The sequence below is a fragment of the Manacus vitellinus genome, unplaced genomic scaffold, assembly GCF_001715985.3.
Source record: "Manacus vitellinus isolate BGI_N305 unplaced genomic scaffold, ASM171598v3 scaffold_60_pilon, whole genome shotgun sequence".
Classification (NCBI taxonomy): domain Eukaryota; kingdom Metazoa; phylum Chordata; class Aves; order Passeriformes; family Pipridae; genus Manacus; species Manacus vitellinus.
This window is the reverse complement of record NW_021940687.1, coordinates 3,429,776-3,452,968: the sequence shown is the minus strand read 5'-3', so window position 1 is coordinate 3,452,968 and position 23,193 is coordinate 3,429,776. Positions and strand designations below refer to the sequence as shown.

At 47.1% G+C, this 23,193-nt stretch overlaps 2 protein-coding genes across 4 annotated transcripts in view; both read left to right on the top strand.

Moving 5' to 3' along the window:
* The window catches only part of NEU2 (neuraminidase 2), a 36,442-nt gene extending 34,963 nt beyond the window's left edge, over positions 1 to 1,479 (top strand). For all 3 annotated transcript variants that reach the window (XM_018083103.2, XM_018083104.2, XM_008924942.3), the window contains one exon: positions 370 to 1,479. In XM_018083103.2, the coding sequence (XP_017938592.1) occupies positions 370 to 1,308 (939 nt within the window). In that variant the 3' untranslated portion in view covers positions 1,309 to 1,479. The remainder of the gene's footprint in view (positions 1 to 369) is intronic.
* Positions 1,480 to 4,023: 2,544 nt separating this feature from the next.
* INPP5D (inositol polyphosphate-5-phosphatase D) overlaps positions 4,024 to 23,193 on the top strand; it is a 52,184-nt gene continuing 33,014 nt past the window's right edge. The window contains exons 1-3 of the mRNA XM_008924929.3: positions 4,024 to 4,097; positions 5,652 to 5,883; positions 10,670 to 10,733. Coding sequence (XP_008923177.2) covers positions 5,750 to 5,883; positions 10,670 to 10,733 — 198 coding nt within the window. The 5' untranslated portion in view covers positions 4,024 to 4,097; positions 5,652 to 5,749. The remainder of the gene's footprint in view (positions 4,098 to 5,651; positions 5,884 to 10,669; positions 10,734 to 23,193) is intronic.

Genomic DNA, 23,193 nt, shown 5'->3' with positions numbered 1-23,193 from the left:
GTCTGTGCCAAATATCTATTTGTGAGAATTTCTGACAATTCAGCTCCTGTAGCTTTCCAGACTGTGTCATCAGTCACCAGCTGCATTGAGGTATGGAGCTGTCAGCTCCTCGGGGAGTAGTAATTAAAAGGGACATAACCCACCTGCTTGGTGACGTGCATGTGCTTTGTGTCATCCAAAGAATTTTCACTTACCTTTGGTGATGCCAGATTATTGTTTTCCCATTTCTTGCTCTATCCACTAACCTGCTTCTCTTCTGTTCTTCCCATGCTTTTCTGTAACTTTTGTCCAGGCATCCTTGCACTCTAACTTGGATCTGTTTGTAATGGTGTGTTTCGTTCTTGTCTCCCTTCACGTGGGCCCTGGCAGTGGAATAACATGGAGACCCTTTTCACTGCACAGCTGAAAGACCACCGATCTATGAACCCCTGCCCGGTTTACGATGAGGTCTCCGGGAAGCTGATCCTGTTCTTCATAGCTGTCCCAGGAAAGATCTCCGAGCAGCATCAGCTCAGGACAAAGATTAACCTGGTACGCCTCTGCTACGTCACCAGCATGGACCAAGGGCGCACCTGGAGCGCTGCCCAGGATGTCACCGACGGCACCATCAGGACCGAGTACAAGAACTGGGCCACGTTTGCGGTGGGGCCGGGTCACGGATTACAGTTGCTCAACGAGGCCCGGAGCCTGGTGATTCCCGCCTATGCCTATCGTATCTTGGACCCTAAGCAGCACCCCACCCCTCACGCCTTCTGCTTCATCAGCTCTGACCATGGCACAACGTGGGAGCTGGGCAACTTCGTGGGCGAGGAGAGCGCGGTGGAGTGCCAGGTAGCAGAGGTGCATACCTGTGGCAGGAGGGTCCTGTACTGCAACGCGAGGAGCACCAGGGGAGCCCGAATCCAGGCCGTCAGCTACAACCATGGGCTGGACTTCGAGGGAGGGCAGCGGGTTGAAATGCTAGTGGAACCTCCCTTTGGATGCCATGGAAGTGTTACTGCCTTTCCACCTCCCCCTGATGCCAGGTGCCAAGACAGTTGGTTACTCTATGCTCACCCTACAGACCCAAAGGGTCGGAAAGATTTAGGAATTTACCTCAACAAAAGCCCTTTAAATCCAGCACACTGGACAAAACCTAGCATCCTCTTCAGGGGCCTGTGTGCTTATTCGGATCTGCAGTACATGGGTGTTGGACCCGATGGCTCACCCTTGTTCTCCTGCCTCTTTGAATATGGGACCCGCCGGCAGTGCGAAGAGATGATCTTTGTCATGTTCACCTTGAAGCAAGCCTTTCCCTCAGAGCTCTGAGTCTCAAGCCTTTCCACCAGCATCCCTCCAAACACCACCTTTGCTGATACTTTTCACTATCACTTCTCATCTTTGAGCAGGAGGTTTTTTGTACTCCTGCTGCACACTTAGTTTGGCGTTGGCTTGCGGCGTCTGTAGATTATGAAGTCTATTAAATGTAACAAAACTTAACGTGTTTGGGTTCGTTTTCTGTTGTCTGTTCCCCCTTTTTGCCTTTCCCTTTGGCTTTCCCTTTTTACACATCCCGTGCCCAAACCAAGTGTGACCTTTGTATGGGGCTTCTCACCTTGAGGTCTCCGATAGACTGGATCAATGTAACACTGCTGACAGTGTTCCCAGGGACTGGGAGCAGTTTTATGCTGAGTGGTATTTAGTAAGTTGTGGAGAAAGTTCTAGAGAGGGCACTGGGCTTACTGCCCAATATCTGGTGTCACCTTCTTCAGGACACTGCTTTGGCTCTGCTTAGGAGTACTGCTTCTCGCAGACGGTGTAGGAATGTGGCACCTCTAACTTTCAGGGCTTGCTGGCTCCTTATTTCAGCAAGGCTGTGTGATGTCTTGCTCTGGGGATATTCCTTGCCCACTTCTGCAGTTCGTTTGGAGTTGCCTTGCTGGGTTCCCAGGCACCCCAGGGACTTCTGTCAAACTGAACCTTCTTCTTACTTCCCATGCCATGTCCTTGCTTACTCACCCTTTTGCTTACACTGCACTGACAAGCTGCAGTTTCTCTGTAAGAAAACCAGAGCCTTGTGTGCTCTAGCTGCTCCCTCTCCCTGGGCAGTGGCAGTAGGGGTCATGGAGGACACCAGGACCCTTCCACGTCTGGGGACAGGACAAGTGGCCGAAACGGCATTTTGCCTCTATTGGAACTGCAGGATCAGGACAGGTCTGCAGAGGGAGCTCCCAATTTAGAGTCAGGAGGGGAAATGCTTGCTGGTCTTTCTAACACAAGTATGATCCATGCAGCTACTGCTTCTGTCGCTGGCAACCCCATGTCTTTTTATTACAGAGTATTACTGGCATATGAGGCAGTTATGTCAAAGAAATAACATTGCCCCCCTTCCAGTAAAAAAGCACCTGTGTCAGAGGGAGGGGACCTGACCAAGCCCAGAGCAGCACAAGAACACTCAAACTGGAAGGCTTTCCAACATAGGTAGATTTTCAGCAGATTTCTAAAGGAAACTATTCTAGTTTTGGTTAGAGAGACACTATTTCTGAGGCTCTGGTGTGGTTTGAAAGGAGGCTTTATACAGAGAGCAGACAAGGGACCCACCAGAAATGAATGGGTACCAAGGGAGACATGTCAGAGCAGGTGGAACTAGGAAAGTGTTACCTATGCCTCTGGACAAAATTCTGCTTTATGAACCAGTCTGTGCTTGTTTGCTGGGTGCTGTATCTTGTGTGTGTGCACGTGTGGAATGGCTGCAAGGAAAATGTGTTTGTTTGCTCTATTGGTGCAGAATAACACCTGCTTTCCAGAGTGCTCTCAGAACACATCCCCTTGGAGAAACACTAGCAAATGCCATAGGATCCTTGGCACTGTCACTGCTCAGGTCTGCAGGTCCCTGTTTGCTCAGTGCCCCTACCCTGTACTTTTACTGCTGGCAGCTTTCAGGGGTGGTGGGAGAAGGGGCCCTGATTTTTCTCACTGTCTGAATTTGTTTCAGGGCACCTGGAGGCTGCAGGTACCAAGAGAGTAATGAGATCTCATGAACTTCACAGATAACCTGTAATTTGCCAAGCCCTTCCCAAGCAGCAGGTCAGTAACATGCTGGGCTGGTGTAGCAGAGTGGCTCAGGTAGACAGTATTTGTGGGTATTACTCATGGCTCTTCAGATGTAGGCCAGAGCCTAAATGCACCTTTGTGGCCAATAGCCTGTCACTGATGCCTAATGAGGTACTGGTATATTTAGACCTCAGCAAAGCTACCTGCTGTCCTATAGATTTAACCTCCTCATCAGGTACTATGGAATACTTTTGTTTCATGACATGGAAATGCATGTTTAAGAAGTTTTTATCTGGTCATGCCTGGCAGCTCCCATGATGATGCAGAGTGGACAGTCTGGCTACACGTGGGGGGTTGTGTGACATCTTGAATGATGACAGTATTTATTTACTGGTTCTGGACAGGCTGGTGAGTTGACAGCCAGCTGGTACAATACTACTACATCTGTAGCAAAACCAGTTTATTGCAGTGTCTGAGGGATGGGGTATTATTTCAAGCTAACGAGCCATTAGGGACCACAGAGCTGTTTATGTTAGGGGATTGGGATTCACCTTTTGAGCAGCTGGAGCTGTATTGTGCTTTCTTTTACAACTAAGAAATACTCACAGAAACCAGCCTGCACATCCAATTGCCACAATCATCACATGTATTTGGATCCCTTCGCCTTGTTTATGTCTCAAAGTAAAGGAGTTGTGTGTGGCTGGATAAGGGATTTGAAGAAATAACAGCTAAAAACTGAAATTGGTGGAGGGGTGGATAGGAATTAAGTATACACCTAAGTAGTCTGTCTAACAGCTAATTAGATGTCTAACCAGGAGTTGTACTTGCTACCTTGTTTAGCTTGCAGAAGATCAGGAGAAGCTTTCCAAACACAGTTTCATTCCGGCAGAACTCCTGGGGTGATCAGCAGCTCTGTCCACTCTGCATCCAGATATGTGTCCATTGCATGGAGAGCACTGTGAGGCCAAGCAGTGGTTTAACATTCAGAGCTGTTCTGCCTCCTGCTGCAGCTGTGCTCCAGAGAAGCTACTGGAGGTGCCAGAAATCCCAGGCAGTTGGTGCAGGTGAGGTTAGCAGTGGTCTGTGGGCAGGCAGGGAGGAGGAGCTGCACGGTTCCTTTACCATGTGCAGACACTCCTCCCGGTGGGGAGAGCAGGGTTTGTAACCCCTCTGTAGCTTACAGCCACTGCCCATGCACAGCCACTTCATGGCAATCAGCATCTGACTGCATTTAGGCTCCTGAATCCATGGCAGTTTGTCTCCTGGAGCCCTGTGTGGGTCTGGGCTAAGCTGAAGGTCGGGTCCAGCTGAGCTAATTTTGGTCTGCAGACAGTGCTTGCTCGGCGTGGTCAGGAAGCCCTGCAGGGTGCAGGGCTGCTCGTTTAGCAGGGCGCTGTTCTGGCCACACAGCTCTGAGCTGCTGGTGCCCTCAGCCTCATCTCAGAGGCAGAGGTTAAGCTGGACACTGCAGGGCAGGTGTCTGGAGAACTGAAAGCACCAGGAAGGCCTGCAGGAATGAATGCTGGGTTGTGCCTGTTCACTCTCTCTCCATACCCACAAATTCTAGCATCTCCCTATGCAGTGACAGTCTGTTCTCTCCTGCCTTGCTGTCCATGCTATGTCCATGATCCAGGTACTGTGGTTCCAGTACTTCTCCTGGCTCTGTAAAGCAAGGTTTGCATAGGGTTAGCAGGATCTATGTCTTACCTGGGAACTTGCAAGTCAGAGTCTGAGCTCAGTTGCTGCTTTTAGGTATAGCTCAAATGTGGATGTGCAGAAATGCTGCCTTCCAAGGCAGAGTGGTTGGAGGAACAGACAAAGCAACCAATTTTCCCTCACAGGCAGTGCCCCTGTAGCAATGTCCTGGCTTGGTGCAAACGTGTCCCCTGTGCTGTGCCTTGGAGATGCAGCACTGAGCAGCCACCCAGCACAGCTGAGGGACAGATGTACACACCAAGAAAAGGGAAGTGAAAACTCCAGTTCTTCCCTCTCTGACGCAGGTTGCCAGATACAGCTTTGCTCCATCCCACCTTTGGGGATTTAGAGTAGGAAAGATCTTTAAATTCATCTCACAGTAGCTGACAGGGAGCTTTGGTCACAAATCCCCAGTGCAGATCAGCCTCTCAGTCTGCTGTGCATGGAAACGTGCAGTCGTAATTTTATTCTGTTCAGCTCTTTGAAGTCCCCTCCTCACACCTAACTGCCTATGAGGACTAGTCAAGGCAGGAACGGGGCAGTCAGTGCTAGGTATCCTAATGCACAGTGTGTTTCTGATCAGAGATTTATTTATTGCCCTTGGAGCCCTGTAGTGGGTAGGACAGACAGACAGAAAAAGATGAAAACTCACAGGGTCTGACAAGAGCTCGTAAATGGGACAGCAGGCCACCAAAGCCTGGGGGACTGAATCTGTGAGGGAGCAGAAGAGATGCCCAGCTGGGACTTTCTGACATGAAGGGGGCGGGAAAGGCAGGGAGCATGGGCTTGCAAGTCACTTCAGCTGCAGCATGAAGAGGAGAGCGGGGGCTGCAGGAACATGTCACGCTCACTCTCTGAGCTGTTTGAGTTGAGGAAGTTGTCCGTGGCTGAGTTTCCTTTCCCTCTCTGTACTATTGAAACAGGAAGCTGGTGAGCTGAAGCTGGCTGATCGTTACACACAGACACACAGGCAGCTCTGGCAGCTCCTGGACTGGAATTCGGGTTTCCTCCAGCTCCAGCGATGGATCAGTGCTGGTACCACGGCAACATCACTCGCTCCAGGGCCGAAGACCTGCTCTCCAAAGTAGGCAAGGATGGCAGCTTCCTTGTGCGGGCCAGCGAGTCCATTGCCTCGGCGTACGCGCTCTGTGTGCTGTAAGTACGGTGTCCGCCCGCGCCCCCGCACCCGCTGACCCTGCCCGGCCAGGGGCACCCCTGCACCCCCCAGATGGGCAAACAGCTGCTGGACCCACGGGGAACGTGCAGCCCACACCAGAGCACCTGACTGGGCCATGGGGCAAGGAAGGGTTGGGATCAGAGCCAGGCTGGACAAACCCGTATCACTTACTGCTGCACCGCTCACGCTGCCCTTGCGCCCGATTCAAAAGGAGAGAATAATCAAAGGCACTGCAGCTGTGCTCTGAGAGAAAATAGCATCTTGAACTTTTGGCCCCTCTTAACAACTTGGGTCAACCTTGAACAACTCCAGTACTGAGCTTGGTACCCTCCCAGGCACTTTTCTTGCCTTCAGTGTGTGTTTGACCCACCTGCTTGTACCGTGCCCCATTCAACAAAAGCTGAAATAGTTCCTGAAGCTGTGCATGGTACACCTGGCACAGCAGTGATTCTGCATGCATCATTAATGTGGCTCATGGGGTAAATGTTTCATGTGGGAAACAGGGAGAGAAATGCTGGTAGCCCTGACCCCCCCATTCTGGGAGACCAGAGAGCAAGGCCTCCTGCCTTGGGTTTATGAGGGGCAGGTGTTATTCCTGGAGGCAGGAGAGCAGGGGCCAGAGGAGACTAAAGTCAGTAGGTAAAATCTGAGGTGTTTGACTTTGCATCACAGAGAGATAAGACAGTTGCTCCCTGCTTAGGAGAGATCAAGAGAACCCCCTTGGGACCCTGTTCTGCCCGTCAGATCCTCTTTGGTGCCACTGCGCAGCAGATCAATAAAACTCATTGCATCCTTACCCCACATTAAATTACACAGGTTTCTCCTTTTCCTTCTGAAAGTATATTTCTTGTAGTGGTGAACGTGGTGCTGCTGTTTATAACTCTGTTCTAACTGCTTGCCTTTGCAGCAGAGGATTCATGTGCAGAGGAGCCTGGGGCTGGATAACTGCCCTGTGAGCGTAGGTGTTGGACTGCCACAGTGGTGGCTGGGTCATGGGGGTGTTTACAAGGTGCAGAAAGCCTTTGTACCTGCCTGTTCAGGTGCTTGTAACAACACAGGGAAGAGTTTTGTCTTTCTGGAGGGAGCAGAGAAAGAAGGCCAGTTGCAGACAAATAGGCAGGCCAAGCAGGAGGCAGGAGAGACAATCATCATCACTGGCCAAGGGCCCAAGCTGCCAGTCAGGGAACACTTTACTAGAACAGACTGTTGCTTCCATTGAGCAATTTTAGTATGGCCCCATTGATATGACTTGTAACTAGTTGTACACAAAATGTTTTTACCAAGCAGTGGTGGGGATTATAGTAAGGGAAGGTGCTGCAAAAATGCTAAACATGCATTTGCATAAATTTTTCCATTGTAGATGTTTATGCAGCCAATTTTGAAAGCCTTTTGTGACTTGAGAGACATGGGATCAGGAAATAGAAACAATATAATGACCAGGATTTTCTGAACCGTGAGCCAAAGGTTATTTTCTGAAATCCATTCTGAGGTGGTGATTAAAGAACTGGGGAGCACACAGCCTCGCCAGGCAAGAGCAGCTGGATCTGAGGTGTGAAGTGATGGCAGAAATTTCACACAAACTGCTGTCAAACAACCTAACAAGCCTTCAGCTTATGCTGGTTTGTAGTTAGTTTGTGGAGACAAAGAGTTAAACGTGGCGAATAAGTCTTTCCCTCTGAATGTCTTCTCCATAAAATGGGCAGCTTTGCTGAAGCTGAAAACTTCCTCAGGAATATATCAATTTCAGCTGTGTTAATGACTGGGAGGTGTTTGAGGTTTGGGCTATTCAGTTACTTCTGTTTAAAAAACAGAGAGGCTGGGGACAAAGAATGAGGGGACTTGAAAGCTGACAGCAAAATTGTTTCTACAAAAGTAGAATTATTTTGAAAGGGAGAAAGTGTCAACTGTGTATAGATAAGGAAAACAAAAACCATGAAATTTCCTCTGAAAAAGAAATGTCATATTCTACAGAGCTCTTATATTTATTGGGCAGATCAACTGAAAAACAGCAAAACACTTATTATTAGAATGTCACAGAATGAAATAGTGATTTTATTGAAGAGCTACTTCAATAAACAGAGGAAAACAGGATTTGTATAAATATAGACAAGTAAGGGATATGTATTTGCAGGGCCTTTAGGAGTGCCTCCCCTCTTTTTCTGAAACTTAGAACAGCAGCTTCTAACTTGGGGAGTGAAAGCTGGGGAACGCTCCTCCCCTGCACTGCTGGCCCATGGTCACACTGCCCCATAAAAGGCAAGAAGCAAAGCCCTTTTCCTCCTCCTTTCTCTGTGCCTGCACCATGTGATCTGCCAGTTTATTGACAAGAAATGGGCTCTTTAACTCACCTGAAGGGATATGCCTGGATCCTGAAATCCGAAAGAGCCTGCTTAGTGTTCCCTGCAGCTGAACTGGTACCATTCCTCCAGGGGATCTTCTGTTGGTGGTTCATCCATGGATGGCTGCAGGATTAACAACTCCTTAGAGATGACCCTCAAGGGCTAGCTGCAGCTTTGGGACCCCTCTCAGTGCCTGTGAGATGCCATGTCCAACTCCCCTGCCTCTCTCACGGTGCACTTAGCACCATGTCTGGCATGGCAGCCCTGTGTAGGATCTCCAGGCACTCCCAATATGCAGGTCATCACCTGCACATAAAAACACACAGCAGGAGAGGAAAGAGCAAATACCAGCCTTGTCCCCTTTCCTCCTCTGCTTGGTTGAGAGGACAGAGAGACGAAAAAGTACTTGGAGACCTGTTTAAACTGGGGCTGATGTTTTATTTACCTTCCACAAGGACAGCCTGAACAATGGTTAAGCAATTCTGAACTCAACCCAGTTTTTAGGGAGGACCTGGAATGTGGTGGTAATTGGGACCACACAACTTGACAATCAGGATGCCAAGGAGAGAAAGCCTAAGGGTAAAAATGAAGTAAGAGTCCCAGTCTTCTTCATCCACATGCAGTAAATTAGAAGACTGCTAAAAAGGATTCCTGCTTTTGATCCCAGGAAGTGCTCCTCTCTGCACCTGTCTCACCTAACTGCCCTTCCTTCCTTGTTCTTCCACTGATCTCACCTGTCCTCAGCCCAAAGCACTTTACAAGGTGAGCTCTGTGTGATGAGGCACTTTCTGTGGAGGCAGCACGAGGGTCCTGCTGTGACACAAGAGCCATTGAGCTGGTTCGTTTATCAGTTTCATAATCTCCACACACACAAATTGTCTCTCATGAGCTGCATGAGCAGTTCTGCTTAGCCCTGTTTGCATATCAGCAGGAGGAAATGGTGTAAGAGAGCTGCACTGACAGATAAAAACAAACCCCATACCCTTTCTTGGGGCATATCCTCATCTGGCATCGATTACCCTGGGATTGGTGACATTAGCAGTGCTGTGGCTGCCCACAGCAGTTGGGGATCATGTCTGTGACTGCCAGCCCTGTCCCAGATGTGTGAATGAACAGGTGCCTGTGGAATGAGCTCTGGGAGCAGTTTGAATTCTTCCATGTCCTTTGCATTAATGCCATCAAAAGATGCACCTTCATGTGTGTGCACGACCAAATTCTCCAGACACCCTGGAAAAGCTCAGCTATGATCTATGAGTAATTTATTTGCATTTCCAATGTCTTTGTGACTCCTTGTACAAAGCTGCCTAAAATCCTGGCAACCTCTTCTCTCTCCTGCATGGAATGATTCTGAAAGGCATATGATGAACAGACTCACGATACAACTGTAAAAGAGATTAGGATGTTTTATCAATCTGCCTGATCTCCCCAGTGGGGGGGCTGACCTCAGGCCACATTTTGTGACAATTCCACAGGTAATGCAGAGTTTCAGTTACAGCCAAGGAAGCTCTAAAAGCGGATTCTGTTCTTTCTTTTGAGAGGAAGGTGTTGAAACCAGCACTGTTTGCTGGCTCAGAGAGATATTGTATGCTTTAACAGAGTGCTTTGCAGGTGACTTAAAAGATTGTTGTTCACTTGGGAGAAAAGTAAAAATATATCTTTTTAGTCAATACTTCTTGGATGAGATCTACAAAGCTAAACAGCTGCTGAGGAAGGTCAAATTTGCTACCTTACAACACAGCTCAGGCTTCACTTGGGCTCTTGTGCATTGATGTGACCCTTCACTGGGAAAAAGGCTCTTCCATCCCCCCTTAAATAAGAATCTAATAGAATTTAGCTGGGACAAAATGTTTTTTATGGCTGATCTACAGATGCACATGTACAGTGTGCACCCACACCAGGATGGCGAGATGGGTTTTCACTTAGGCTGTTTAAGACTTGTGGATGAAAATGTGCCTAGCAATCAGCTCTTGTACTGAGATTTAGCTGAAATCTATTATTTGTTTTTTTCCAATACAAGTCAATGCACATACTAGCCCTTCAGTTTACTTGTTCACTGCTGATTTTGGCCCCATGTCTTTTGGCTTTCTGCTTTTCCATTCCTTCCTGAGCTGCCCTCTCTACTGGCAGCTAAAGCCATTTGGTGTTTTCTCTTTCCGGCCAGAACGAGAGTTGAATAACTCACTCTGAGCTGATGCTGATACCACTTTCTGCAGTGACATCTGCAGATGTGTCAGTGTCCAAGAACACTTCAAGCTTGTTTTAGTTCACAGACTCCAGGGAAAGCAAGAGAAATGTTTAAACCTCTTGTGCATGAAGCCACCAGTATGTCTCAGAATGTCCCAAAGCCTGTTCTCATGGGGAGGGGTACCATGCTGAGATTCCCTTCTGGACACAGTGTAACCACATCACCTGTGATCTGTTCCAGGTTCCGGAATTGTGTCTATACCTACCGAATTCTGCCTGGTAAAGAAAACAAGCTCGTTGTCCAGGTAAGCCCTGCTGTGTTACTATGTTGGCCCACAAAGATGGCCCTGACAGCTGCTGGGTTTTAAAGCCATTCTAACACCAAGAGAAAAAGGATACAAGGAGTTAAACTAATGCCCTGGCCAGCACAGTGCTGGTCTCCAGTCCACTGCTGGGCAGATTTTAGTCTTCTGTCTGGTCCTGCCATGGCCATCAGCACATGTCACTTAACACATGTCCCTGACAGGTTTTATACGACTGAGAAGCGCAGCCCATGGAATACCTTTTCCTCTGAAGCCAACTTCCTATCAGTACACTGTGGATCTTTTCAATCCAAAATTGCAGCACAGTTTACCTACACCCAGAGAACGTAAATTGAGTTCTGGTCTCAGGATCCAGAAAGTACTAGATTGAGGGTAGGACTTTCAGACCTTCTGTTTATTCCTATTCTGCTTTAGTATCCTAAATGAGCCACTTCCCCTTCCTGTGCCACCTCTCAGCTCTGGTTTTCTTAATATAGAGCATGAAACTTGGGGTGGGGAGAGAGGCATGGTCTCTTCCAGCCCCAAGAATTGGGCATGGGTTTATTAGGCAGCAGTGGGGCTGCAGCTGACTCCATCCTCTTGGCACAGCCAGTGCTGCATGGGCATTCCCTGCAAAATTAAAAGGAAATGCCCAGGCTACCAGTCTGCCAGGCTATTCAGAGTCAGTCTACAATCATTCCTTCCCATTTCAGATGACAACCAGCTTCCCACACTAGAAATCAGATTTCTACTGACTCCACGTGTGGCTCACATGCCTCACATGCACCATGTCACCCGTGTATTTCCTGATGTGCTTTGGGGTCACCAGTTTCTCTTTGAGATCTGCAGTAAGAGGCAGCATGTCTGAAACTGGAGGCATCAGGTTAGTGAGAACAGCGGAGTGCTGGCAGCTTTCTTTCAGCTGTAGGTTGTTGATAGGAATTGTGGACTGTGTGTCCTGGGTGCACACATCCAGCTTGGCTTCTGCAAGAGCCACTTTTTGGGAGCTCGAGCTGTTCTTAGGAGCCCCACTCAGATGCAGCTCTGCACAAACACAGCTATATTGCCACCCAGGCCAATTCCAGGCTCTCAGCCCTGTGCTCCAGAGGACTCTGTGCCCGGAGCCAGCCACCATATCCCACTTGGCCTCGACAGCTGGATTCCCCAGTCATTGAGATTCCTCTGCCTCACTTGCACTTCTGTTTTTAATGAGGAACTGGCAGTGGGACACTGTGCCAGACTTGACCTGGGTCTGTATGTGTTACTATGGCAGGTCACCAAAACTCATCCACCTTCCCAGAGCACTGGGGAACACCATGCAGAGGAGCCTTTGCAGGCTGGGAGCAGGGCTGGCACACAGCTGGAACCAAGAAGCTGCCATTCTGATCTGGCTCCACAGGGTGCAGCAGCCTGTTTGTAGGAATACTCAGTTTTCCCCCATCATCTGATCTAGCCCAGCCTTACCATCATAATTAATGTGTCTTGGTGTGTTGTGGTGGTGTGGTGCTGTGATGCTGTGATGGTGGCATGTGTTCAGAAGATGATCCATTGTTTATCATTGCTCCAGTACCCAGAGCAGCTGCAGGGGTCAAGGTCTCATTGTGCCAGAGAGCTCACAAATGAAGCTCCCCTGGGCAGGGAGAGTGCTGGGGGAGACCTGAGGGTCAGCAATGGGCACAACTACTTATGTCCACACCAGCTCTGTGGCAGGGCTGGGGTGGGAGCCTGGCACTGCTAATGATGTTCTTGCTCTTTGCCCTGGCACTGAGGTGAGGAAGGGACATTGTGGAACCCTGACTCTGAATGGCTTTGGAGTATGAGTCTGACAGCTGCTTTGTCTTTTGGAAAACAAGCACAGAAATGATCCTATGTTGTTTATCCCCCTGTGGGAGAGGAAGAAAGGTAGGCCAAAGAGTACCTGCAAAGGCAGCCAGATGGCCCCACACTTTGTCCCTTTGTGTCCTGGGCAAGCCCTGTCCCCTCCTGGTCCCTCAGTGCCCCCTGGTATGTCGTGTGAGCAGTGCTGTCTGCAGCCTGGCCTGCAGCCTCTGCTGGCAGGACACTGGTGCCCGAGCAATGGGGGTTTGGAAGCTGAGTGGAGAGCCCTGTGGCCGTGTGTGCAGCCCTGCAGGGAGTGCTGAGGCACAGGCTGGCCCCAGCCCTGCCCCCAGGGAGCTCTGTACAGCCCCCAAGGGTGCCAGCTACGCTCCCCAGCTCGTGCTGGGTCTGAGAGTGTTTCTGCCATGACAAAAGGGCCTGTTTTCATGTATGGCTGTTCCACTTGTCTGCAAGTCAGAGCCCTGCAGCCACAGGAAATCCATTTCTCTCTGCTGTAGCAATGGGCAGTTCTCATGCTGGATCAAGGTTTATGAACATGTAATTTTTAAGATTCTCTTGGGATCTGTGTTGTGATTGTGAGGGATTTCTCTTGTTCCTATGTCATGGGATGCAGAGGGACTGTGGTGGAATACCTTTGTAAGCTGGGTTGCCAGGAACTGTAGGTTGAATATCAGGAGTAGGCTAAATAAAGTGTGTTGTTAACTCATGTTTTGAAGACAAAACACCTCCTGCTTTGTGCTGCCTTATTCCAGTTCTGTGGGAGAGGCAGAAGAAGGGGGGTGGCTTCATCTGGCAAGAGAGGGACACAGTGAAAGTGGTAATTGAGGCTCAGAGGAAAAACAGTCTCATGTGGTTGGCTGCTGTTCTTGGTACAGTGTTCCAGCTGGGCCAGGCTTTTTTTGGTTGCTTGTCTGTTGATTTTTGGATAAAACAAAAACTACTTCATGTGTATTACAAGATCAGACTTTTGAAAAGATTACTTCTGTGCAAGGATATAAAAGCTGTTGAATAGGATGGAGTGTTGACGTTTTAAAAAATCCCATTAAAAAAGGAAGGAGTCTACTAATCCAATGGAATTAGAACAGGTGTTAAATTAATACAGCAATCGGTAAGTGCTTTTCATTTCTGAGTTTATAAAAATTATATAGGAAAAATTCAATACTCAATCCTGAGATTAGCCTGCATTAGTTATGAGCCCTGATTGTGCAATGTGACCTTTTTTTTTTGCCTGCACAGTGCTCCTTCCTGAAAAAAGCTACCTTCCTGCCCAGAGCTGGGATGTTGCCTGTCAGGAGCTTGTCATGATGACAGCAGCTTCAGAAGAGGTCCCATGTCACAGCTACATACACAGCACATGTGACAGGACAGGCTCTCCCTCTATCACTTGTGGAGTTTTTTCACCTTTAAAGCTGCAAGGTGCTTCACTTTTTCATTGAGTCTTGGAGAGGCCATTTCATTTTTCTCTTTTCTAGTTCGATCCCGGACCAGCCCCAGTGGAATGATACTCAGTGTCATTTTTTGCATGGTTACATTATCTGGTAGCAGAAAGGGAGGTGTGCATTTTTGCATTCTGAGATGCACTTTTTCACATTCAGGCTGAAGAAAATAAAATTTGCATATGTCCTTCCAGCATTTTGTGCCATGGTCTGATGTGCCATTGGGATTCTGCACCTGCAGCAGCTCTACAGCAGCTAGCATGGTCAGGAATCCCTCTGGCCTGCCATATCTGGAATGCAGCTGGTGTCCTCCCAAAGCACACTGGGCTGTAGAGGTCACCATCACAGACTGTTTTCTTTACATACAAAGGAAATTTGTCCCCCTTCTTTTCTGGAACTGAGTAATTTTCTCCTTCCATTACTTGAGACTTCAAAATGTGGGCAAAGAAAGCCATGGCTTGGATGAATCAAACTTGCCTCCTGCTGATGAAAACATATTTAAGGAAGGAGGGTAGGAGTAATGAAAACCCCTTGAAACACAGAATCTGTAAGAGCCAGTAGAGATCTTTAGGCTGAGAACAATTAGTCACAGATCTCCCTGCTGCCTGCAGACTCTCACTGTAGTGAAGCACTGAGAGCTGAGAATAGGAAGAGAGCAAATAACAGTTCCACAGAGATCGAGGAGCAGGGCACGAGGCTGGAAAGAACTGCCCCTGAGGTGGCTGAGCTGCTGCCTGGGGGTAAGTCACAGCTGGACTACTTCACTTTCTTCTCTGGGAAAACAAATATGATTTTCCCTTGCTCCAAAGGGGAGGCATAATCAATGTGTAGTTATGGAATGTTTGGGGATTAGCTGAGTGTAATCATGTTTGTGCAAAGAGGGGCGAAGCAGCAAAGGAGTCCTTGGGTATTGCAAGATCAAGCTAAACATGAGAGACAAGACTAAAGACACTAACATTGTCTTTGTTACCTAAGCATCTATAGTCAGTTCTTGCCATCCAGATTCACAGAAGATATTACTTTCCTGTGCTGTCACTTAAAGCACCTCGTTTATCCAGCTGGCTGAGGTTTCAATATGACCCTCTTCACTGCCCAATCTGCATTCCTTGTGATCTTAGCATCCCCCCAACAAATGGGGAACTTGGCCCAGTCTGAGGATTGGGTTACCAAAAATAATTTTAAATAGCTATCCCTGGCTGACCTTACCAGGATCAGAGGATGTGTATCAGTATGCATCCCCCCATTTTAGATGTGCAGTCAAAGCTGTCACGTAGCCAAAGGTGAGTTGTATCTCTCTAGTCAGCAGGAAAGAAATGGGTTTCTGATCTGGATGGGCTGAACTGTCCTTAGTGGGTCCTGTCTCTGTTGTCTAAAGAGCCCAGAGAACCCCCTTAAACTGCCAAACTTGGCAGGTTGCAGTCAGATAAAGAGATTCCCAGTACAACTGTCTCTTGTTCAGTGTGAGAAGGCACTGAGGTCAAGAGCTGCTGTTGAAAAACTGTGATACTGCCTTTGCCTAATGCTTTACCCTGGATTGCCTCGACATACTGCTATTTTAAAAGGTCACTGTCAAGAGTATAACCTGCCTTGGGAGTGAGAGTGCTTGAAAGAGGTGGTGAGAAGGAGGAAGACACTGGTGTTGGCTGGTCAGTGACAATGGATTGGTACAGGGGGGTGTGGTACCATTGTTAAAACCTGATGGAGTTTGATCTCTCTTGATTTCTGGTACATCTCCAATAGGAGTTCCCAGCTCGTGTTATCTGCTGGCTGCAGTCAGTCAGTCAGTTCTCAGGGGCAGCTAGATTGCATCTTATTTTCTGCTCTTGGCCAGAACTTATTTTCTGGTCTGTCAGATAACGGTCCATAGGTTGTTTGCAGGATCAAGCACAGGCCTTGTGCCACTGCATGTGGAGGCTGGGGGAGATATCCTGATGGAGAGATGGCACCATGGCACAAACAGGGCTGGCTCCGGAGATGCCCTTGGTAAAAGCTGCTGAGAGAGAGCCAACCTTGTCGTTGTGGGAGCAGCTTTGGCTTTTAATAAAGGTGGAGTCTCCTTAAGAAACTGGGGCACCTGTAGAGCAGATGTCCATGCCAAAACTGGGGTGGCCTCACCTTGAGTACTGGGGGAGTTTTAGTCACCACAATATAAAAAAGACATTAAGCCATTACAGAGCATCTGAAGGAGGCCAGGAGGGTGGTGAAGGGCCTTGAAGGGAAACCATATGAGGAGTGGCTGAGGGCCCTTGGTCTGTTCAGCCTGGAGGAGACTGAGGTCAGATCTCATTGGGGTCTGCAACATCCTCCCGAGGGGCACTGGAGGGCAGGCACCGATCTCCTCATTCTGGTGACCAGTGATAGGAGTTGAGGGAATGGCTGGAGTTGTGCCAGGGCAGGGTCAGGTTGGATCTCAGGAAAAGGCTCTTCCCCCAGAGGGTGGTTGGGCACTGACCAGGCTCCCCAGGGCAGTGAGCACAGCACCAAGGCTGCCAGAGCTCAAGGAGTGTTTGGACAATGCTCTCAGGGACAGGGTGGGATTGTTGGGGTGTCTGTGCAGTGCCAGGAGTTGGACTGTTTGATCCTCATGGTCCCTTCCAACTCAGTATCTTCTGTAACTCTGTGATTCTATAACTGTGTGCTGTGTCTCCTGTGCTGTGGCAGAGTCTCCCTCAGCCTGAGGAAGGCACAGCTTGCCCTGCTTTCCCGTGGGTGTGACCTGGTGCTTCAGCTCACTCAGGTAACATTCCCATTCTGCCCCCCAGAACTTGCATCAGACGTGTTTTTCTACAAGCTCAGGGCACGGGCGTTGCCTGACCACTGCTGCTTCCTTCTAGCAAGGTGCTCTTCCTTGCCCTTCTTGCCAACCTGTTTGGTTTGTTTGTTCCCATATTACCCTCAGTCTGCTCTCCCATTCATGCCACCAGCTGAGCTCTTGCCTCAAGCCATGTACCTGCCTTGAGATATGGTGGGCTGCCAAGGATGGAGGCTCCAACCACCCACAGTGCCTTGAGAGCTCTTTGCATCTTCTGGCTGCCTCACAGGAGAGGGCAGAGATGGAGCTTGGCTTGAGCAGAAGCAAGAGCCACTTTGTATTTTCAAGCAAAGTGGAAAATTTAAAAAAACCTCTTCTTTCAGGTGAAATGTTTCATTTTGATTTCGGGCTTTTCAGAAGTGAGCATGGTGTTGCCAGGATGTTGAAGAAAAACGTTGTTTCAGATGGAAAAACTGGATCACTCTTTTGAAAAAGTCCAGATAAGCAATTTTGAACTTGTCACCTTCTTTTAAAATTAATAGGGGAAAAGGAAATTGAACAAAGACTATGCCTTGCATAGCACATGCTCCAATCCCCTTCGTTTTTTTGATAAACTTTTTTTTTTTTTTGCTTTGAGCAAAACTGTTTGATCGATTCCAGAGTTTTGTGAGCATTACTTTGTTGTGAGAAGGAATTGCTAAAAGCTACCTTCTTCTCATACTGCACAAGAGACTGTACTACAGTAAGGAAAACATTAGAGTTTTAAAGGTTATTGCCTGTCTTTTTCTTTCCACTTCAATGTCCCAGGTTTGACAGAAAGCAGCAGTGCATGCATCTTCCTGCACCCCCTCTGTGGGTGAATGTAGGAAACATTGATTTTGCAGTTGTAGTACCAGATCATCATTTCTGGGAGCAGGAACACTCCTTGCATTTGTGCTGAAATCCACCAGCTAAACAAATTGCTTCCATTGTACTTACTACCTGTTGCAAAGGGAGGGCCTGGCCCTCGTTACTTGTGGGCTTTGCTGACTTCAGTGAAAATTATAGATGCCCTGGCAGCACTGTTTTACATTGAGTGATCATAGAGCTTTTTTTTTTTAATTTTTCTGGTAATTTTTTACTGGTCTGATACGGGGCTGTGACAGGAAACAAGTGTGCTATGAGAACGTTTAGAAGGCAGGCCAGCAGCTGTGACTCACGGTGCCAGCTGACACAGGGGTGGGGCACAGTGTACTCTGAGGCTCCCAGGAGGTGGAGAATCCCTAAACACTGTGTGTAGGGACTTCTGTTGAAACCCTTCCTCCCCAGCATGCTTCTAGAAACACATTTTTGGGGAACACCTTGATTTGTACTCCCTCTGTGTGCGGGTCGGCTAAATATACCAGAATGAACAAAATCCTCTGTCCTGGGACGGGCAGGATGTGCGATGAGGGGGCTCTGCTCGCGTCAGCCACCACAGGACTGTCCCTGCTCCGAGCAGGATTTGTCCTGGCCTCTGTTTATGAGTCCTGCAGGGTGGAGCTGGGCCTGGAGGCTCCATCCGGAGTGTGAACCTGCTCTGGAGCAGGGCTGCCTGTCCTGCCAGCAGCATCTGATAAGAGCTGGGAGTTTAGGTCAGTTCCTGCATTCCTGGTGTCACTGCTGCTGTCACCAACATCAGAGGCCTGGCTGTGGCACAGGCAGCACCCAGTCCATTGTCAGCCCTGCAGAGAGATGCAGTTTTTGTTGTCTCCTCGTTGCCACACTGCAATCCCAATGTGCTGTGCTGCTCTGACTCGTGTGGCCAAGAGGAGGTTTCCTGGAGTAAGGACTTTGTGATTTGCTGTGGATTTTGCTGATCTTCCTGTATCTGATCAAAACCTTTCAACTGGGGAATTGCTCTTGAGCTGGTTTCAGTGGGTGATAAAGCAGAGCTCACTGTTTCAGGTGAGGGTCAGCCATTCACCACTGCAGCCACTTCTGTCCCTGCTGGGTGAGGGGTTTGTACCTCTCAGACTGATGGCAAACCCTCCTGGTCTCCAGTGGGGACGGGGCAGGCACAGGCCTGCCCTAAATGCCCAGTGCAGGTTGCACAGGGGCTGTGAGACACCCCTGTCAGGGCAGGGTAATGATGAGAATGGCACTGATTTCACTGGAGTTAGTTCCTACCACAGAAAACTCCATGTGCTGGTGGGACTCCATTGGCACGGAAGGGCTGAGGGATAATCAAGGGGATTACTTTTCTTGAAGAGAAACAAGGGACAACTGGACATCCAGACAATACTTATGGGCAATGCATTGAAACATGGGTAGGACAGCACATTTCTAGTATGCCCAAATACATAATTTAATTATACTAAGCTTCATTTTATTACAAAAACCTGTAGATATTAAAATTTTAATATTTTTCAATATAATTTAATGTTGATTTAAATAAGTTTGTAAAGCTCTTTACATATAAGACTGAAATTACATATGTATCTCATGTTTCTGCAAACTATACAAATCTGTTTATACAAGAAAAATGTTTTTTTTTCTGCTGTTACATCTGAGGTACGGATAAACAGAAGGCATTTCACAGGTTTTGGAAAGCTGAAAGAAGCAGCATTTAATAAGAGAACTAGGTATTTCCTGAAACATGCACATTCCTGCTACTGAATCTCTCAGTATACAAAATTCTTCATACAAACAAAGCATATCCAGCTTTTGTCTAGTTTGAACCCTTCCAGAATGTTTCCAGTTTCCTGAAATATAAAAAAAAAAAATGTTCAGAGAAGATGGCTTAAATCAGGCTAAAGTGGTATTATTTTGTTTTTCAAGCTCCAAGAAATGAAATCAGGTATTTGGAAGTTAATGACATGAACTGAAATCCCTTTTCCTTTTATCTAGATGTCCTTTCAGATAAAATCTCACTCTAAGCAGTGAAATGCCAGTGCATGCCATCAATTCTCTTGCTGCTTGCCCTCCAATAAATGTGTTATCTCACAAAGCCTTCATCGCACTCAAACAATTGCAAATTGCAGTAGCCAATCCTCTGGGGTTGCAAAATCCTTCCAGATTCAGGAGATAAGGATTAGGGCTGTTACACAGTGACCAGCTGACCAATTACTGGTTTAGAAGAGTTCTTGTCTCACCTATTATCCTTTGGAAAGGCTTTGGCCCCAGCAGCTCTTTCCCACCCCGCCGGATCTTCCAGCTCCCGTTACAGGAGCTCCAACAACCAGGTTTGTTGGAGAGGCCAAATGTCCAACCCTGACTGAGGGGAGCCCCTGGGACACACCCACCTCAGGGTCTCCAGGACTACCAAAATTAAATTTTTCCTGAGATTCTAAACCTCTTATGGCAGATGAGAAAATATAATTGAAAACATAGGCAACCGACATTCTCAACAAGAAAATATTCTTATTTTGCAGTAATTTGAGGGATATTAGCTTTAATATCATTAATCACATAGTGTTCAAACCATTTGATTGTCTTAGCTTTTTTATATTTTATCAAAGACTTCTGATAGTCTTCATAACTCAATTTAAGGTATTCAGGGACACAACAGATTATTTCTCTTTCCTCTGTGTGGTAATGAAGCACTGTTTTATTGCTTCTGTGCTTTGAGGCATGATGGGTCACGGAGGAAAGTGCTCATTTCCAGGCAAGTCTTGAGTTGTTTTCTCAAAGAAAGAGAAGTTAATATATTGTTGGTGCTGTATGAGGCTTCTTGTCCTGATCATTTAAGATAGCAATGAGTCTTGGAAAACACTGATATGAGATTTATTTGCAATGAGACTTATGGCAAATATTGCCATCAATACAAAATTGTTTCCACGCTTGTTCCCAACAGGGTGATGCCCTTTCTTGTTCAGAGATCTATCTTGATTTGCTGATGAGATGGATCATTGCAGGCTGCATTCCCTCTCCAAGCAGAAGTGGAACTTATCCAGCACAGCACAAGTAATACTTGGGGTCCAGTTAGATTTTGTTCATGTGACCTGCATTCCAGCCTCAGGAAATGAGACCTATACACCCTACACGTGCAGTAACTTATTGCTGATATAAATATAAAATATAAAGATGCAATGACTTTTAAATAACAACATTTTCCATTGAAAGTATTGTCCTGGTTGCACTTCTTTTAGGTAAACGAGGTCTGCTCCACCATTACTCTTCAAATTTACATTTTGGTGGTTAAAGTGTGTTAAGCCCAGTTTTAGGGGGCAAAGTGTAACAAAACGTGTAACATCCGCTATTTTTATTCCAGGTTCAGGGGAGAACATAAAAGGAGAGGGTTTGAAGGGTGTTTTTTGTCTGGTTTTAGTTTTGTGGTTAGTTTTGTTAAATGATGGTGCTTCTTCAGGCTGGGTTCTGTATCTGTTCAGTCAGCAGGGATGGCTCAGGGCTTCCTTTCACTGAGTAAGGGTTTGCAGTAACTGAATGAAATAAGGGACAGCCCCTTCAAAGAAAGTACAAGTGGTCACCCCAAGTGTCACAAAAATAGAAAACAATTGCTGTAGCAAAAGACTGAGAAATTTTGCAGGCTGAAGACAGGAAATTGTAACACTAAGGTGCTCACCCTTATCTGCGCATTTCTTGGAAGTTTTAATTATGCAATCCCAGAAAATTATGCAGTTCTACGTGGTGAATTGTGAATGCAGTTGTTTCCCATGAACCTTCTGCCTGCATTGCTCCGCTTCAGTAGCATGTCTTAAATAAGTATGGCCTCTTTAGTCTTACCTTTTCTCTTTTCCACTTGATTGTTTTTTGTAATTTATGCATGTTTAGTGCTTGGTGACAGTTGGAACTGGGATTCATTTAGGCAAGAAGACAATAAAGAAAGCAGAGAGCTGATTGTGGATCCTCCCATGTCTGCTGCACAGGTTAGGGGAGACCCCCAGCAACACAGTGTAAGACTGATGTGAGCTGAGGGATCCTGCCCAGCTGTGCAGGCAGAGCCACTCTGGGCATGTTTTCATCTGTTTCAAGGAAAAGGGAGCTTGGGAATTTGAGAAGCAAATAACCTGCAATATATACAGCTAATACATGTATCTGAGAAGCAAATCACCTCCCCAGAGGCAAGTAACCTGCAGGAGTGTCCCAGCCCAGTGTCTGTGAGCAGGGGGCACTGACAAGATCCCACACCTGCACTGAGTGCCTTCAGGAACCATCACTGTGTTGCATTTGCTGCCTTGGTTGCCTTGCCAGCTCTTGGGGGACCTGTTTTTTTTCAGGTTTGTCTTGGTAAGCACTGGAGCTGCATGCTTTATGAAGAAATGAAAATGGAAATTTTCATTTGACCTGAAGTGCTGAAGCTTTTCAGTGGAAAACCAAAAAGCACAAGGCTTCTGATATAATTACAGAAGTTGTTAGAAGTAGTGTACTCCAAAACTTTTACTTAAATTCTGCCCACACACTACAGAAGTGTTAAAAAAACTGCACCAGATCCTCAGGGATCTGCAGTCCTTGCTCATTCATCACCAGCTCATCTGACTTGCACCCTGTAGCTAAATTTAATCCCAGTCCTTCATGTTCTGTCATGGACTGTACTGTTGTTTGCTTGTTGTTGATGTAAATCTTCTTTATTATAACACAGAGAAATACTGAAAGGGTTGGTTGCTCAGCAGGTTTCTTGTGGTGCTACCAGCTGAATGCATGTGTGCTGTGTTGGCAATATCTTTTTTGATGGCTGGAGTTTGAATGGTTTATTTAATGTGAAGGACTAACTCGAGTATGGAGTGTTGATGCTTTCTACAATTGCTTGGTGTTCTTCCTGGCTTCTGTCTAACTATATTAGTTGGATATTTGGCAATTAACATACTTTTTATGTGAATCATGGAGTGTAGGAGAAGAGTGGAATGAGGTCTTTATGTAGGACCTGAGTACATTATTTTTATGACCTATGTCTTTATTATGTGTGGGAAAATGCTGGTTCAAAAGACTTCCATTGGTCCTTTACCTTCTAGAACTTCTAATATGTTTTACTCTAGGATGTAGAATTTTAACAAGGAACTTGAGATAAAAATTTGGCAGGCAACCATACCCTACTGAGAAGTCCTTTCAATATTCCTTCTCTTCAAGACTCTCCTAATTTGCAAGTGCCCCAGTTCTGCCATGGGAGCTACCTGTGAACATGACCAGTGCTTGGGCTGCCAGAACAAAGCCTGGTGGGATCACAGAGAGCAAAACCCTTGCAGGGCCAGAGGAGATTAGCAGGGGCAGATATGACAGTCAGGATCTTTTTAAGATGAACTCCAGCTGGGCTCACACTCCACACACAGCACACATTAAGCATTTGAAACCCAGAATGAGCAAAGGTAGGAAAAAGTGAGATGGCCATTCCCAAAACTGGAAACCTTCAGCATTTCCGTTTTTTGGTAATGTTTAATAAGAATGGAATTGTGATGCAGTGTGAGTAATTAATACACAGAGTCTCTTAAGTCATGCTTAGAGAAATGGAGCTTGTGGGAGA